General features: G+C 40.5%; 3 protein-coding genes across 3 annotated transcripts in view; all 3 read left to right on the top strand.

Moving 5' to 3' along the window:
- The window catches only part of LOC129411510 (NACHT, LRR and PYD domains-containing protein 3-like), an 8,507-nt gene extending 5,098 nt beyond the window's left edge, over positions 1 to 3,409 (top strand). Inside the window, exon 8 of the mRNA XM_055162454.1 lies at positions 3,306 to 3,409. Coding sequence (XP_055018429.1) covers positions 3,306 to 3,409 — 104 coding nt within the window. The remainder of the gene's footprint in view (positions 1 to 3,305) is intronic.
- LOC110164289 (NLR family CARD domain-containing protein 3-like) lies at positions 1,165 to 11,924 on the top strand. Its single transcript, XM_055162986.1, has 8 exons — positions 1,165 to 1,170; positions 2,531 to 2,594; positions 3,683 to 3,869; positions 5,295 to 7,071; positions 7,140 to 7,307; positions 7,373 to 7,531; positions 7,666 to 7,712; positions 9,268 to 11,924. The coding sequence occupies exons 3-8, from the start codon at positions 3,833 to 3,835 to the stop codon at positions 9,846 to 9,848; spliced, it is 2,769 nt and encodes a 922-aa protein (XP_055018961.1). The 5' UTR covers positions 1,165 to 1,170; positions 2,531 to 2,594; positions 3,683 to 3,832; the 3' UTR covers positions 9,849 to 11,924.
- A 3,245-nt stretch (positions 11,925 to 15,169) lies between these two features.
- marveld1 (MARVEL domain containing 1) lies at positions 15,170 to 17,999 on the top strand. The gene has a single exon (XM_055162901.1). The coding sequence runs from the start codon at positions 15,425 to 15,427 to the stop codon at positions 15,920 to 15,922; it is 498 nt and encodes a 165-aa protein (XP_055018876.1). The 5' UTR covers positions 15,170 to 15,424; the 3' UTR covers positions 15,923 to 17,999.
- The last annotated feature ends 1,040 nt before the right edge of the window (positions 18,000 to 19,039 follow it).

The following is a 19,039-nucleotide window of genomic DNA, read 5'->3' as shown; positions in this document are numbered from 1 at the left end:
GTGACTGAGCTCCTCACCCTGTCTCTAAGGGAGGAAACTCATTTCGGCTGTTTGTGTCCATGATCTCGTCCTTTTGGTCATTACCAAAAACTCATGACCATAGGTGAGGGTAGGAACATAGACTGACCGGGAAATCGAGAGCTTTGCCTTTTGACTCAGCCCCCTCCCTCAGTGCCGATGCTGCACTGATCCGCCTGTCAATCTCGCGCATGCCATTCTCCCCTCATGCACTCTATCCTGGAACGCGAGGATGGAGTACTTTACTATTTTTTGTTTTGTCTTGTTTTTATACGTAGACTAAGTGACATCAACATCCTGTATGTCTATGTTTTTGAAGTCCAGGAAAGTTTTCACAAAGCAGGACAGAACATGTACAAGAAAAGATCAGAGATAAAGTTGGGGTGGGCCTGAGCCTGTCATGTGTGCAGCCACAGGAAGTCTTAAAGGTGCATTGTGTAACTTTCCTGTTGGAGGGTCCGTCACCTGCTTGTTTCTAAGGATATCTCATTGTTCCACCTGGACTGTTCCACAGTATGACATTAATCAGGACTACCTTACATTTATTCAGTTACAGGTGGTTTTATAGCTGGAAAAAAATACCTAGAAAAACAGGTATTCTGACTGACTAACTTGGTCTGGTTTGGTCTGCATGATGATAGACAAAGAAATAACATCTCCATGGAGAAAAGTATCTCACAGACCACCCATCAGAAAAGTTACACAATGCACCTTCTGTTCTGTTCTCAATGACATCTTTATGCAGTGACGCAGTAGGACAGCTAGAGTGGCATCCTCCCCGGATGCAGATCAAATGGGTATTGTGGCCCATGTATTGAGACGTACCGAATCGTGAATCACCAATCAAACTGTATCATTGCATCCATAGTAGACATTAAAGTTCCACAGTGCAGCTTTAAGACTCCTGTTGATCCAGGGACACAGACCTGCTCCAGCAAACCCTAAACCATAACTGTGTTTCTTTTCAGGAAAATGGAGAACAGACCAGGACCAGCTGAACCAGGACTAAACCAGGACTGTCACAGGTCTAAAGCAGGTCCTGGCCCCAGTGGAGTCTCTCTGTGCAGTAACGACTCCAAAGACTTGGGCATTAACTTTCGAAAAAGGACAAACTGGATCCTCTGCAAGATTTAAAGAGCACTCACATCCGAGGTATGGACTGAACCAGGACTAGACCAGGACTAAACAGGACTACTCAATACTAATTCATTATTGTTAATAATGATGAACCCAGAACTGAAACAGGACTAGAGTAGGACTTAAGAAGGGTCATGTTTGTACACAGTCTGCATTAATGAATATTTCTTTAAATGTTATGGCTGGCTACAAGTGCATTATGTAATAGGGTGTATAAAATTGAAGGCTCTAAAATAAAATTTAAAAATGCCTGGATTAAACTCACCCGTTAAAGTTGCATTGTGTAACTCCCAAACAGAACCAGACCTGACACATTGATTTTTTAAAATTATATTTTTCACAAAAATGTATTTGTTAAATTCTCTGTTCTCATGATTAAAAAAAAATATATAAATTATATTTCATATAATTTTGTTCTCATGAAGGTGTATAGGTATATTATCAGAAGTAATTATTGATAAATGGCAATATATCATCCGTTGTTTTATTATGGGTGAAATTTTGTGATAGCGAATCGAGACATGCATATCATGATATGTATGTATGTATATTGTATTGTCAGGCTGCAGGCAATGCAGACTCCTGCTGAATTCATGCTAGATCTGTTGAACATGGAAATACTATGTTCAACATAATATCCAAATCCACTCAGTTTATGGGTTCATGTCAGTGAACACGATCATGGAATAATTTAGCTCCATAAAATGCTTCTTTATAAAGACTAATGAATATTTATATAATTGTACTGTTGGCATTGGTGCAAAAATAAATAACAGTAACTGTTAACAATTACTGTACTTTATTTTTATCATTTTGGCAGAAAGAATGAATATTTTTTTACATTGTGGTTATATTGTAACTATTATTATTACAGCCAAACAGATTGATATTGTGGCACCATGTATCGAATCGCAAGGAAACTGTATCATTGCATCCAAAGTTCCACAGTGCAGCTTTAAGACTCCTGTTGATTTCACAGACGTGCTCCAGCAAACCCTAAATTTTAACTGTGTTTCTTTTCAGGAAAATAGAGAACAGACCAGGACCAGCTGAACCAGGACTAAACCAGGACTGTTACAGGTCTAAAGCAGGTCCTGGCCCCAGTGGAGTCTCTCTCTGAGCAGTAACGACTCCAAAGACTCTTGGGCTTTAAAAAAGGACAAACTGGACCCTCTGCAAGATTTAAAGAGCACTCACATTTGAGGTATGGACTGAACCAGGACTAAAGCAGAACCAAACAGAACTATTCAATTCTAATTCATTATTGTTAGCCATGATGAATCCAGGACTGAACCAGGACTGAACCAGGACTGAACCAGGACTAAACCAGGACTAAACCAGGACTAATCAGGACTCTGTTGTTATTGATCGACAGAAACGAGGATTCGAGCGTTCCCATTGGTCAGGAGCCTCAGGCAGAGCTGGACTCCATCTTCCAGGTCTGTGATGTCAAAGTGTTTATGTGATTATTGAAAAGACGCACACATGTGTGACACATGGTAGGCCTGTTAAATAAGATTATTATTAGATTTTTATTTGTCATGGCATTATAAACTGTTCATTGTATTTCAACATTCGGCTTTACCCACCATCAGCTCCAGTGTCGTATCTGTTCTGTTCTCGGTCAGGAGTCATTTTGGTGCCTTTGTCTCCTTGTATGTGCGTTTTGCTTTGACACTGAGCTGATTTAAAACACCCGCTGCACAACAAGGTTAAACCTGTTGAATGTCCAGAAACTGTTGGTGCAACATTCACACACGTCCTGTCAGGAGAATGTCTGGAGAAGAGCTGTGTGACATTGTGTGTGTGAAAATGGCTTTAATCTTTAGAATGTGATGTTTTTATAAAGGGTGCAACAATATTGGGTATAGTCAAATCGTCTGTGGGTGCTGTGCGGCTCTGACTCTTGTATCTCTATGGTTCTTGCCATAGACTTTATATATGACATATGGAACATGGCTAGCTATATTTACATTTATTAATGTTCAAAATAGCCAAATAAAAAACCCAGGATCATGTAGAGAGGGTTAAAAAATACATTTTAAGGTCAGAATGATGAGTCACTTCGCGCTCATGCTTTCTGTTTGGGACCCACACAGCTAGTGCGTTAGCTATGTCTATTTATTTATACAGTCTGTGCTTGTCCCTAGGGTCACTCCCACTAGCGTTAGCAGCAGGTTTGATTGACAGTGTTGCTAAGCACACAGACCGCTGGTTTGGCATGGGGCAGGCACTTAGCAACACTCTCAATTAAAGCTGGGAAGGGCCATTACTTTCAACAGCCTTCGCTCCTGATTGGCTCTTTGATTTCGTGCTCGGATTTCCAAACATGGTTCCTGGTTGCATGGTTAGGCTGCTGCCCCCCGCGACCCGGCCCCGGATAAACGGACGAAAATGGATGGATGGATGGCTGGTTCCTGGTTGCAGATTAGCAACTATTAATGGTAGCTTCGTTGAGCTTAATTTGGATGCTATAGTGACGTCACACTTCCTCGGTCTACTTCTGTTACACAGTCTGTGGTTCCAGGTTCTGGAGGAGCAGGTCCTGAGGTTTGTAAAACAGCAGCTGCAGAGGCTTCACAGACTCCTGGCCTCAGATTACCCAGAATGCCCCGAGAGTGAGGAGGAGGAGGAGAGCCGAGAGGTTCTGACCATCACCTTGGATTTCCTGAAGAAGATGGACCAGGAGCAGCTGGCCCAACGCCTTTTCAGCAGTAAGAACTTCCAGATGCCCTCCCATCCTCCTGTATCCCTGTGTCAGATGCCCTCCCATCCTCCTGTATCCCTGTGTCAGATGCCCTCCCATCCTCCTGTATCCCTGTGTCAGATGCCCTCCCATCCTCCTGTATCCCTGTGCGTCACTGTGTGAGGCAGAGAAAATGTAAATGCAGTTCTTTAGTTGATGCTCTTATTTATCATGACAAGGAGGAAGTAAACTGGTAAACTGGTAGACCACTTGCTTTGGAGAGACAGGTGTAAACTTTTTTGCAGGACAGACTTTGCTTTTTATGCCATTTTCAAATAAAAAGATTAGCCTCAAAGAGACAAAATAATGAGTTGTTTCCAAAGCATTGTTATAGATAGTGGTGGAAGGTATGAATGAAGTACAAGCAGTAAAGTACTACACTTAAGCACATTTATTAGGTATCTGCCCATTTTAAAGTGGATTTTTTTTTTTTTACTTCACTACATTTGAGAGCAGGTATCTGTACTTTCTACTCCACTCCATTTTTTTAACAGAATTGAAAAGTAAAAAAGAAAAAAATTCATATGATTTTAGGGGATATTTTTACCATGTTTGTTGTAACATTCTGACTTTTGAGCTTTTGAGTTAAAGCTTCAACTTTCAGCAAACAAAATAATAAGAGAAATAAATAAAAAAAAATAAAAATGTATTTGTATTGCCATTGTTGACCAAAATCTGTGTCATTTTTAATCAATAAAGTTAACACTTTAACAAATTAACAACAGTTTATCATGGCACAGTAAGTCACTGATGTACTGGGGCACCTGGCCATTTAGAACTCCCATGAACATGATTTTAAAATCAATATGGAATTTAACAAGAAGCTAGTGCAGTGAAGATAAAATAGGTGTGATATGTGTTCGCCTGTTAGCTCCTGTTAAAAACCTTGCAGCCAAGTTTTGTACAAGTTACAGCCGCTTAAGGGTGATGCATTAATAAATCTAAACGAGATGAAATAACAGAGTGAACATTCATCTCAAGATCAGCATTTGATCAAATTTGTCTCAGTTTAAGAGATGTTCTGTAGCTGTAAAAGCGGTTTGCAGAATTGAAAACTTGCATGTTCTCTGCATCTTCTTTCTGCTGAAATGGAACTGTTTTCTGAGTAAAAACAGAAAATAGAGTCTGAGTAAAAGTTCGCCTATATTGCAAGTTGCATCACTTGTGTATTATGAGCTCATTTGACTAAAGCCAGTGTAAAGCCTAAAGCAGTTTTTAGAGCATTTAAAAGTTAATATTTTTGTCACTCCTGTGTCTATCAACTTAAAATTAAAAGTGGCATTGTGTGTGTGCAATTGGCTTTTGTATCAGATGCTCTCCCATCCTCCTGTATCCCTGTGTGTCAGATGCCCTCCTGTATGTTTAACATATAACTCTTCTGTCTTGTTTAAAGGGAGTAAAGTTGGATTCAGAGATAAACTGAAGTGTGATCTGAAGCAGAGGTTCAGCCGTGTGTTTGAGGGTGTCGCTAAAGCTGGAGACTCCGCCCCCCTGACCCAGATCTACACAGAGCTTTACATCACAGAAGGCGGAGCCTCAGAGGTCAACCAGGAACATGAGATTAGACACATGGAGACCGCATCCAGGAGAGCAGTCGTTCCAGAGATCACCATCACATGTGAAGAGCTCTTTAAAGACCACCCACATTCACCAAAGCCAGTCAGAGCAGTGCTCACGAAGGGTGTGGCCGGCGTGGGGAAAACAGTGTTGACTCAGAAGTTCTGTCTGGACTGGGCTGAAGGCCGGGCCCACCAGGACCTCCAGCTGCTGTTTCCGTTCACTTTCAGAGAGCTGAATGTGCTCAGAGACACGCAGTTCAGCCTGGTAGAGCTGCTGCACCACTTCTTCAGTCCATCCAAAGATCTCTGCAGCTTCCAACAGCTCCAGGTGCTCTTCATCTTTGACGGTCTGGATGAGTGCAGACTTCCTCTAGACTTCAGCCGAACCCAGGCCTTGAGCGACCCCACAGAATCCACCTCAGTGCACGTGCTGCTGGTGAACCTCATCAGGGGAAGCCTGCTTCCCTACGCTCGTCTCTGGATAACCACACGCCCCGCCGCGGCCAATCAGATCCCTGCTGAGTGCATCTCCATGGTGACAGAGGTGCGAGGGTTTGCCGACCTGCAGAAGGATCAGTACTTCAGGAAGAGGTTCACAGACCAGGCCATAGCCATCATCTCCCACATCAAGAGCATCCGCAGCCTCCACATCATGAGTCACATCCCAGTCTTCTGCTGGATCCTCTCCACAGTTCTACAAAAGCTTCTGGAACAAGCAGAGAGACAAGAACTGCCCCGGACTCTCACGCAGATGTACGTCCACTTTCTGGTGGTGCAGGCCAAAGTCCAGAATATCAAGTATCACCAGGGATCAGGGGCAGATCTTCACTGGACTCCAGAGACCAGGGAGATGGTGCGTTCTCTGGGAAAACTGGCCTTTGAGCAGCTGCAAAAAGGAAACCTGATTTTCTATGAGAGTGACCTGGGTGAGTGTGGGCTGGATGCTGCAGCGGCCTCAGTGTATTCCGGAGTGTTCACACAGGTCTTCAGAGAGGAGCCAGGCCTGTACCAGGACAAGGTCTACTGCTTCATCCATCTGAGTGTGCAGGAGTTTCTGGCTGCTCTTCACGTCCATCACACCTTCTTCAGCTCAGGAGAGAACCTGCTGAAGACACCACACTCCTCTGAGAGCTCTGACCCTGAGTCTTACCCTGAGGCAGCCTTCTACCGTTCTGCTGTGGTCCAGGCCTTACAGAGTCCAAATGGGCACCTGGACCTATTCCTGCGCTTCCTCCTGGGGCTATCTCTGCCGACCAATCAGAGCCTTCTGCAGGGTCTTCTGTCTCAAACAGGAAGTGACAGGACCAATCAGATGACAGTAAAGTACATCAAACAGAAGTTGAATGAAGAGGGTCTGTCTGTAGAGAGAAACCTGAACCTGTTCCACTGTCTGAACGAGCTCAACGACTGCAGTCTGGTGCAGGAGATACAGAAGAACATGAGAAAATACCTCTCTGATAGAAACATGTCTCCTGCTCAATGGGCAGCTCTGTCCTTTGTCTTACTGTCCTCAGACTCAGACCTGGAAGAGTTTGACCTGAGGAAATACCAGGCCTCAGAGAGAGCTCTCCTGGGTCTAACACCGGTGTTCAAAGTTTCCACCAAAGCCCTGTGAGTCCAGACTGTATTTAAACTCTTGTGTGGAGGTTCTAGTCTCTAACGTCCCTCTCTCTCCTCAGTCTTTGTGGCTGTGGCTTGTCCCCTCACAGCTGTGGTCCTCTGTCCTCAGTCCTCAGCTCCTCCAGACTCACACATCTGGATCTCAGTCACAATGATCTCCATGACTCAGGAGTGGAGCTGCTGTGTTCTGGACTGAAAAGTGCCCAATGTAAACTGGAGACGCTCAGGTGAGATGCTCCCATGATGCACTCTGCCCCCTTATGTCCACATGAGTGTAATGCTGTGTCTTTAGGTTGTCTGGGTGTCTGATCTCAGAGAGGGGCGGGGCTGCGCTGGCCTCAGCTCTGAGCTCCACCCCGTCCCACCTGAAAGAGTTAGATCTGAGCTACAACCATCCAGGACCCTCAGCCGAGCTCTTGATGGCTCTACAGCGCCCCCTGCCATCTGTCAGGTAAGACCGCATTGCCCCCTGCTGTCTGTCAGGTGAGATCGCCCCCTGCTGTCTATCAGGTGTGGGTCCTGGTCTGTGATCCATGGTTGATCCTGGTTTCTGGTCCTGGTCTAAACTGGACTTGTGTGTTTCAGGCTGGATCCTGCTGGAGAGCGCTGGATGGTCCCAGGTCTGAGGAAATGTGAGTCTGCTTTTATTTCATTCACACAGAAAAGTGCAAATAACAGATCAGACAATTTCCTTAATTTTACATTTTTGGTGAAGTTTATCAGTTAGCTCAGACATGACCAGTAGATGTGACATAACAGTTACCTAGCAACCATACTGTAAACAATGGCCAAAACTAATCTCATTTAATATATTTCAAAATATATCTAGCATAGTTTTCCTTTACTTTTCCTTACAAGTGTTTGCTGGTGAAAGACTTTTAACTAGTATTTATCATGTACGATCCCCTGTGGTAAAGAAGTACTAAATTTTGTTACTTAAGTAGAAGTACAGATACTTGAGGAAAAAAAAAAAACTCAAGTAAAAGTATCACATGCAAAAATCTACTGAAGTAAAAGTAGTAAAGTATTCTTTTAAAAAAATACAAAAGAATAAAAAGTAAAAGTATTTCTTTCATATTTTAATGTCATCTATAGCGTCAAATGTAATGATTTTGATAAAGATTTGTGCAGAATTTTGTTCAACAGTATCAATTAAATCATTTTTTTTCCTAGCTGTTTTTATTTGTATATTTTAGTTTGCTCAAACAATGAATTTTATTATTTATTTTTTTTAAACTCCATCAGCAGGTCTCAAACTACAATAAAACATAATTTTGCTTTTCAGTCCTGTTCAAAAATGTTGTGAACTAGAAAGTACAGATACAGTACCTGCTCTCAAATGTAGTGAACTAAAAGTAAAAGGTATCCAGTGTAAAATGTACTTAAGTAAAGTACAGATATCTCAAATTTATTCTTAAGTACAGTACTTTGCTACTTTTACTTTGCTACTTTCCACCACTGGTGATCCCACTAAATGTAGAGACAGACAGTGAAGGTGGCCAAGCATCTAGTGTATAAACTTACTGTGATTAAGTAAAAAGCAATCAAAAAAGTCTGAGGCATTAGAATAAAAGTCCTTTAATAGTTAGGACAAATAGCTGGGACAAACCAACCCACTGAGTCCTTTTAAAGGGCTATGGGGTCATCAGACAAGCACATGACCAAATGTACAAATTACATGACAGAGAAAAAATACATTAAAATTTACAACTTTTAGAGAATAAATTGAAGCTGTACATGTGCACAGAAATACACACTGTATTGAACAGTTTAGGCATAAAAACACAGTGAATTACAATAAGTAAATATACTGATAATAAAACACTGGATGGTTATTGGAGGGAAGCACACAGAACCAGTTCATAGGAATGGACTGAAGCCTATCTCTTCATTTAGGCCAGGATATTGGGTGGATCTCAGAGTGGAGATCCAATAGGTCTTTTGTTGAAATTGTTGTTCAAATATTTGAACAGTTTCAATGACTAAGACTTTGGGAAAGTCGTTTCTGCAGCTCATGGTTTTGAAATGTTTTGTGACAAAGTTTTGAGCTTTGACACCATCAGTTTTGAGCTCTGACACCATCATTCTTTCAACTTCCTTTTTGTGCACCCAATATAAAAGTACCCACACTCACAGTCAATTGTCAACTGTAGAAAAAACTGGAACTCAATAATGTTTGTATTTCAGACTCCTGTGATTTCTCTCTGGACCCAAACACGGCTCACAGGCACGTGCTTCTGTCTGAGGACAATCAGACTGCGAGCCGTGCGGTGGAGGAGCAGCCGTACCCAGATCATGAGGACAGGTTCACCGACTGGGAGCAGGTCCTGAGCTGCACTGGCCTGAAGGGGCGTTGTTACTGGGAGGTGGAGTGGAGCGGGGGGGTAGATATAGCAGTGACGTACAGAGGGATCACACGGAGCGGAGGGGGGCTGGAGTGTGCCTTTGGACTCAACGATGTGTCCTGGAGTCTGAGGATCTATGATGATGGAGTCTACTATGTCTGTCACAAGAGCAACTCAACACGGCTCCACCTGTCGCGACGCTCGGGGGAAGGGGGCGTGACTATTAAAGGGAGGGTGTTTTCTGGCAGAGTGGGGATGTTCCTGGACTCTGAGGCTGGAGAACTGGCCTTCTATGACGTCTGCTCTGATGGAGAACTGTCCCACCTCTGGACCTTCTCCTCGTCCTTCTCTGAGCCTCTGTTCCCTGGGTTTGGACTGGGGAAAGGCTCCTCTATAACCCACGTAAAAAGTAGTACAAAATAATATACTCTTAAAAGCACTTTCCATGGGCGGTTGTACTTTTTAAAAAATGAATTTCTGTTTGTCCAGCTTCTGATAAAAGGGACCTACCATATTTTCCGCACTATAGGGCGCTCTGGATTATATGGTGTACTGTCATCAATGGTCTATTTTCGAACTTTTTTCAGAATTAAACCGCACCAGACTTTAAATGAAACACAACAGTTTACAGTGACTCTCGGCTTTGTTCAATTGTGTCGTGTAGGGACCACTGGATTGGCTCAAAGTGGCACATTGCACTTGCCTTTTCGCTTCGTTTTTCCGTTCCATTCCTCGTCCCCGTGGAGTGATGAGTGTGGCTGCGGGTGTTTTTCGCTGCGTGGTCCCTGTCTGCTCCGTGCGTGTTTGCGGGTGGTGTGGCTTTGTAGTTTACTGAAGTTGTGCTGGGACACCCGAGTGGATTCGTGTATAGGGCACTCTGGATTGTGGGGCGAGTGGTTGTTTTTTGATGGGGTTGGAGGCTTATGAGCGCGCCCTATAGTGCGGAAAATACGGTACTTATTTTCAGTAAAATCAACCATTCTGATAAAAATCTGGACCAGTTTATACTCCAAACCCACAACTAAAAAATAGCTGATATGAATTTAGAGAGATCTACTTCAGCTTTGACATTGGAATTGTGAAGACCCAACAAATGCTCAATCTGCCGTCTCTATACCTGTTCTTGACCTTTCTCTGTGGAGAGCTTCTTCCCAATTTAGATGAGAGTACAGAGAAGGCCAAAAGTACACAGCTTCACAAAGAGTCCAGTCATTTGTCTGAGCCCCAAAGAGTTCAGAAACAGATTAGTTTGAATTGTGAGTCATCTTATTCAAGCATTCTAGGAAAAAAAACAAAAAAAACAGTCCAGTTTTATTAGATTTTTTATTGAAAGCATACATACATTAAAACATTTTTAAATGCAAGATTATAGGTCCAAAACATTAATAGCAAGATATACGATTTCAAATGACAAGATGAAATAATAATAATGACAGAGTAAAAATAATCCGTTAGTGAGTGTTTACATGTAGTGTGTGTGTATGTGTGTGTGTGTATAACTTAAGCATGTTCTCTAGAAGATCGTGCTTTCAAATGGTACTTTTACATAAGCTCTAAAAGAATGCACATTTTAAACACACTCATAATGGGTACACTTGTATAATAGGTTTGTACCATTAGTTTATAGTATACTACATGTTACTGCAGTACAAGGGAATTACTCTCAAATGTACTTGACTTTAGTTTCCTTTTATCTAATGCACTCACTGTTACTAAACTCTTGCATTATGTACATTTTTGGTGGAGGGTCTGTTTTTCTCTTCTCCATGGAGATGTTCTTGCTTTGTCTGGAATGTTTCACAGTATGGCATTAAACCTTTCTATCAACATGGAGACCAAACCAGACCGAGTTACAGGTCAGATCTGTGGAGAGGCAACACCGCTCACAGTGAGAATGCCTGTTTTTCTAGGTGTTTTTGAGCTATAAAACCACCTGTGATTGCATAAATGTAAAGTAGAGCTGTTTAATGTCATACTGTGGAACATTCCAGGCAGAGCAATGGCATGTCCATAGAAGTACTGAGCTTCTCCATAGAAACACCACTGAGCTATTGATTTATAGATTTATACTACACATGAATATACTGTAAACACGTTATTCAAAAATGCTCTGTTAAATCATAAAGTGCACTTTGAATAAATGCACTTATACTTAGTTCTCTCAAACTGTACCTTTGTGCCAGTTTCATAATGTATTACAAGGCAATATATTCAGAAATGCTCTTCCAGATTGTTCTGAAATGTGTTTATTTAATGGTGGTGGTCTCATAGTGTCATTATTATAGCATACTACTCATGAATATACTGCAAACACATTGTTCATAAATGCTTTTATTGGTGGTTTCTAGAATGAGATGGTGTCATACTCCCAGATGAAGGACAAGAGACAGTTTTTTCTTATTGATTACACTGTACTTTACCATGAAATATCCAAAATTCACAAATGTTTGATCTGAATTGCTTAACTCAGATAATGCAGTCAAAAAATAATTATAAAAGGCTTAGGGATTGTGCAATCAAAACTGCACATAGGTAGGGAATGTGCAATTTATAACAAAACTGCACATAGGCTTAGGGAATGTGCAATAAACTTAATTGCAATAAAACTGCACATAGGCTTAGGGAATGTGCAATAATAGAACAGAATGAATGCAATACCTGTTAAATATAATATTAATATATATATATATATGCATCACTCGTGGTCATACTGGTCTCATATTTACTTTGTTTTATGGTGTTTGTTTATGTGCTGCTTTGTGTTGTGTTGTCCTGTTTTTTTTGATAAAAATGTACCCCCTTGACAAATTTCTCCCATGGGAGACAATAAAGGATTATCTTATCTTATCTTATCTTATCTTATAATTTCTATTATTGACCCAAGAACTCACTGTATTACAACAAAAAGCAGCACTTTTTGTCTTCAGTTTTGTCTTCCCCCATGTACGCTTGTGTCATTGGTTTTTAAGATACTCAATGTAAATTTTGTGATGTCATACTCCCAGATGGGGGCAAGAGACAGATTTTCATATATTTTCATATGATTACATTGTAGTTTGTGAGGAAATATCCAAATGGCAAATTCACAAATGTTGAACCTGGTATTTTCTATTATTGTCTTAATCGAAGAACTCACTGTATTACAACATAGTTTTGCATTTTAACTGTATTAATTTTATCTGCCCCCCATCTGTATTTGTTAATATTGCCCTATAGAATGCTGTGGTCATCTGAAACCCAGCAGTACCAGTTTGTTGTTCACAAGGGTACTTCCACATGAGTTGGATTAAAGTTTGCTTTTGCTGAATGTACCTGAAAGTGGTACTCTCATAGTGTATCTTTGCTTTTGATTTATAGTGCTCTACACATGGATATAATGCAAGCATGTGGTTCAGATATGCTCTTCTTCAGATATTGTACTAAAATGCACATTACATTAATAAATTTGAAGTTGGAACTCTCAGACTGTACCTTTATGCCTTTTATTTGTAGCGTACTACAAACTGATATCATGCAAGCAAATTGTCTAAAGATTCCTCTTAAAATAAACTTACAATCAGTTCCCTTGACTTTCATTACTCCTACTCTATGTTTGTGCCATTGTGTATTTCACGGTAATATACTGTAAACACATTGTTCAGAAATGTTCTTCCAAATAAATCATATTAAAATGTGTATTTAATAATGTACTTCAGGTGGTAGTTTCATAGTGTAATTTTAGCTATTTAGCTTGTTCCATAACTACACATGAATTGATGCTATTTTAGATATTTTAGACTGCTACAAAATGGTCTTTGGGATTTGAGAAACACCCACCATATTTGTAATGACCTTTGTGTAAGTGGAGCTGTTAACACTCTCCACTTGTTTGTAGAGTGAGGGCGGTGCCAAGGCTTTGTGTGGCTCATGTGTGACGTGTGATGTGGTGTGATGTTGGACAATGCTGGTTCTGTCCAAATCTCTGACTTTGGAAGCCCATTTGCCCTTGTTAGAAGTCACATGGGTGTAGATTTAAGGAAGTATAATAAAAATGTTATTACAGATCCATGATTATCTCAATATAATAATAATAATAATAATAATAATAATATATATATTTTTTTTTACTTTTACTTGAGTAATTTTCTGGACCACTGTACTTCTACTTTAGTAATGTTATTTTGAAGTAATATTACAAACTTGAGTTGAGTGGTTACTCTGTTTAAGTCATTCGTTTTACAGTTACATTCTGACCTGTTTCCATCGTTATACAATACACAAGTTATAACAATGCAACATCTGACACCAGGAATGAAACCAATCTATGATTTTATCGAATCAGTTCTTGACTCACTACTGTATCATCGTTAAATGGAGGAGCTCCCCCTAGTGGGCACTTACAGAGACATTTCTAAAGTCCAGTTGGATCAGTTTAACCTTAAATAAGTTTAATGCACTTAACATTCTGGTTCCGTACAGAGATGGGTAGTAGTCAAAACCTTTACTCAAAGAAGAGTAATGTTACTTCAAAATAATGTGACTCATGTAGAAGTACAAAGTAGTAGTAGCAGTAGTAGTAGCAGCAGTAGTAGTAATCCAAGAGCTTTAACTCTTGCCCAAGTGGAACTTTTGCAGAGGTTTGGTGCAGAGTTTTTCGCTGTCGAAAACGCCTGGCTTCCGCCACATAATTGACAACGGACCACAATCTTCTTTCCACTCGTATCGAGTAAAGGCGAAATAATGTGCGTATTTCCAGGTAGAGAAAGCACTTTTCTCCCGATGTTTGCGCCATGCTGCGTTTGTTTTGCTTTTGCCGCTAGCTGCTTGGTGCACGTCCCGGAGACACGACGTCACTAATCTGCGACTTGCAGAATTATTTGAAGGGTTTTATCCCGTAAGTCTGTGGTTTTATTATGGGTTTTATTTAAGAAAATGAAAAAATGAATTATTCTGTGAGCAAAACATAGTACGCATATTACTTGACCAAGTAACTACAATCTGATTACCAGTTTTGTAAATATAACGCGTTAGATTACTGCGTTCCTTAAAAAGGAATCTGAATACAGTAACGCGTTACTAAGTGAGCTAACACTGCTAATTTCTGACGTATAATTTGAAGTTAATGCAATTTGATTGACAAAACATTAAACAATGCTCAAAATCTAGTATTTTCAAAGGACAAACACAAAAAAATATATATATAAAAATAAAATAAATCTAGACTATCTGAAGGAGCAGTGCATAAAGCTTGTCACTTGCAGACTTACTCACAGTGGGAAGTGTAACTACAACTTTTACTCGAGTAAAATATTACTCATGTTGGAGTAAAAGTAGAAAAGTACAATTTCTTTAAAAGGTTACTCAAGTAAATGTAACTGAGTAAATAGCTGAGGACTATCCAGCTCTGGTTCTATCAAATGTGTGAACATACGCAAGTCGGTTCACAGAAATATAGCCGGGAGTCTAAGAAGACTTAAAACATTTTATCTCATGAATCACCAAAGGGACACGACTCTAGGCCATTACTATAACTTTTACGGCATAACTATAGCTAAAGGATATTTCCAAAGTCTGACCAGCTGTAGCTTCAATACATTATGGATGCTATTTGGCGTCAAGAGGTCATGCATCCGTCCCCTGGGGCCAATAACTCTCCATTAGTGACAGCAGACGCTTTTAACGCTCTTCTTACCGAACAGGGATGGACCAGGAGAAGACAGCCCCAGCCCAGCGGAGGAGAGGCGGGCTCTGGACTCCCCCTCTCCGTCTGCCTGCCCCCCGACACAAACGCTACATTCAGCAGCCCAGAGGAAACGGAAAAGACGAAACACTCGGGCCACACAATTCGAGACTTCAAACCCAGGACCGTGGAAAGAACACCGATATACCCTCTTGTTTTTATCGGCTCTCAACTTTGGACCGCTCCATTTTTACGCGCTCTGTTACGCACGGCCTCCCCACAGCTGTACGCATCTGGCACGGCCGTAGAACGCGCACGGAGAAGGGGGTAGGCTATAGATATGTCACCCCAAACCCCGCAGTCTCCGGTGAGGGCCAACATCCTCAAGTTCCTCAAGACTTTTTTGGGAATCTTACGGGTTTTGCAGATCGTCTTCGGCGCCGGATTGTGGGTAACCATCGCCGCGAATAAATACGAAGGCTCCATTCACTTTGTCCTCTTCGTCGCGGTGCTCTTCTGGCTTCTCACGCTCGCTCTCTTCTTCATCACGCTGTTGGATAAGCAGGATTTGGTGCCAGTAGTCGGTGGACAACGGTGGCTCTTAACGAACTTGGTCCATGATGTAGCCGCCGCTTTGCTCTACCTCCCGGCCATTGGAATCATGATCTACAAGACCGAGCGGAACGCGTACTGCAACCTGGTCAAGTACCAGCACATGTGCCTGTACAAGGTCTACCTGACGGCCGCGGTGTTCGCCTGCCTTGCGTGCGTCGCCTACCTCGTGTCCCTGGTGTATTGCGCGTGCAGGAAATGCCGAGGAGCGCAGACGGTCATATGAGGAGAGGTGGTGAGGTGGAGAGGGTCGTTACGCGCGGGACTAACCGAATTAATGGAGAATGGATATAGGGAAAGAGGAGCAAAGATGAGGGATAGTTCTTCACTGTATCTTTACGGGGCAGACATTTCTTTTCTTTTTTTTTTAAATCGATTTTTTTTTTTTTTTTTTTTAAGATGGACAAGTTCTATTTTTTTCTAACAGTCAATATTTAGCAATCTGACTTTTGCAACTGGTTCATCCTGTTGAAATGTAGTCAGTGTTGTAGTCCAGGACAAGTTTAGGCCACATGAAACACCATATCAAAACTGGGACAAAAATTTAACTAAGCCTGGAAGTAAACATGGACTAAACCAGGTTTGGAACAGGACTAAATCACGTATGCATCAGGACTAAACAGGGTTCAAACCGAGACCAAATAAAACAAGCGTGGATGCATCTTTAAACTGGGGCTGTACTCAGAATTAAACCTAGACTTAGACCTAGACTAGGACTAAACCAGGACTACAACAGGACCAAACCAAGTCAGAGCTAAACTAGGAATCAGGACACGTGTTTTGGTTTAAACCTGGTTAGACCTGGTTTAGTTGTAGTTAAGACAGAACTAGTTTAATCCTCTTGTATAGCTAATGTTTTTGTTTACTGCATGTTTAGACCTGATTTAGTCCAAACATAGACCTGTTTTAGTCCTGGTTTAGTCCTGGTTTAGACCTGCTTTAGTCCTGGTTTAGTTTTGCTTAGTTCTGATTTAGTCCAAGTGTAGACCTGTTTTAGTGTTGGTTTAGTCCTATTTTTGTCAGAGTTTTGACCTGGTTTAGTCTTTTTTAGTCCTGGTTTAGTCTTGGTTTAATCCTGGTCTACTCCAAATGTATATCTGTTTTAGTCCTGGTTTCGTCTTGGTTTAGTCCTGGTTTAGTCCAAGTGTAGACCTGTTTTAGTCCTGTTTTAGTCTTGGTTTAGTCCTGATTTAGTCCTGGTTTAGACCTGCTTTAGTCCTGGTTTAGTCTTGGTTTAATCCTGATTTACTCCAAGTGTATACCTGTTTTAGTCCTGGTTTAGTCTTGGTTTAGTCCTAATTTAGTCCAAGTGTAGACCTGTTTTAGTCCTGGTTTAGTCTTGGTTTAGTCCTGGTTTAGTCTTAGTTTAGTCCTGATTTAGTCCTGTTTTAGTCTTGGTTTAGTCCTGATTTAGTCCTGGTTTAGACCTGTTTTAGTCCTGGTTTAGTCTTGGTTTAGTCCTAATTTAGTCCAAGTGTAGACCTGTTTTAGTCCTGGTTTAGTCTTGGTTTAGTCCTAATTTAGTCCAAGTGTAGACCTGTTTTAGTACTGGTTTAGTCTTGGTTTAGACTTGGTTTAGTCCTGGCTTAGTCCTAATTTAGTCGAGGTCTAGTTGTTGCAGCAAAATCCAGCAACAGTATTTTCAAATTGAACTGAAAACGGTAAAGAACACATTTAACAAAGTGTCTGTTTTTTTAAATTGCATGAAAAGAAGTATTAATGAATCCCATATGCGTTGAATGCTTTGTAAATTCCTAATGAATTTTACAATCTATCCAAAAGGTCATCTGATCTGAAGCTGTCATAAACATGTCCTACATCCTGGTACTTATAATAGGCTTATATCTTGGTCCAATTCTTAGACTAATTTCTAACTACACAAGTTCTATTTTTGTGACCAGTATTGCATTGTTTGTTTTTTCTTCCTCATTTTGTACCGATTTTTTAACAGTGGAATTTCAAAGATTATATTTTTATGTTTTGTACTGTTTTATAGCATAGTATAACATAGTGAAAAAGGTAACATATTTTTCTCATGGATTTTTGGTGTTGCTGTTGGCTGTAATTTGAGATAACATTATGTCTAGAAGGCAGGTTTGTACTAAGTGAAGTGTACTTTTGTGGGCCAGACGCATTACGTTTTTGGGCATAAATGACTGTTATGAAGTTAGCCAAGAGTACGGTTATGTTTTGAGTAATTTCCAAGTGCCTCCTGTCTACACCCTGTGCCCTGTTGCCTAAAATGGTCAACAAAGTGCTCTAGCATAAAGTACATGACACAAATAAATGAAACTTAAGTGGTATGTTGTGTTGTCATCCTTTTCAACAGGCTATGATATGACTAGTGTTGACACGACTCATGATACAAAGTAAAACTCAACATTAAATCGTAGTACTTTCTTTTATATTACCATGTTTGATGAGGAGAAAACATTATAACAGATCAGAAAAAAGTGTAATATGGGCCAATGTTTCCTGGATAATGTTGTGCAACTGGTAGCATTTAGTAGTGAATATAGTATATAGTAGTGATACTATGACTATGATGGTGCAGGAGTTCTGATAAATATACAATCAACTAATCTCTCTAAAACAGTGTTGTCATGATACCAAAATTTCAAACTTGATTTCGATACTAAGGAAGAGACTCAATATCATGATGATAATAATAATATATATATATATATATATATATATATATATATTATATATATATATATATATATATATATATATATATATATATATAAAATAAAATAAACACTTTCTTTAGACTATAGAATGTGATTTTCAACATTAAAGGGACAGTCTGGAATTTTAGAAATAAGACCTAATTTCCTAGTTGGAGAGCGTTGGAGACGTGTGGAGACACTTTTTAAAATATTCCATCCAGTATTTGCCGATGTCACAGGTGCTAGGCTAGTGCATGTCAATGGCCATAGTTAGCCTGACACTAAAAACAGTCTTACCCACTCCACAAAACACCTGAAGCAAAACAATTATTACACCAGACTGTCCATGTAAATGTCTGTGTTGACTTGCATTTGAAGGATTTCTGTCTGAGCAGCAGCAGTGAGTTGTACTTCCTGATAGAAAGCTTAGCAGCGGCGGACTATTCATGCAATGCAAGGTTAGTTTTATTTCAAACATTATTCTATCGACACAGACACTCACATCGACAGTCTGGTTTAATACCAGATTTGCCTTGGGTGTTTTGAGGAGTGGGTAAGACTGTTTTTAGTGGCACTGATAACTATGGCCATTAACATGTGCTAGCTTAGCATTAGCGACCTCTGCAAATACAAGGACTGAATGGAATATTTTAAAAAGTGTCTCCACACGT

This window comes from Boleophthalmus pectinirostris, unplaced genomic scaffold (genome assembly GCF_026225935.1).
Source record: "Boleophthalmus pectinirostris isolate CB_2022bp ecotype Guang Dong unplaced genomic scaffold, ASM2622593v1 HiC_scaffold_5, whole genome shotgun sequence".
Classification (NCBI taxonomy): Eukaryota; Metazoa; Chordata; class Actinopteri; order Gobiiformes; family Gobiidae; genus Boleophthalmus; species Boleophthalmus pectinirostris.
This window is presented reverse-complemented; position numbering and strand designations above follow the sequence as displayed.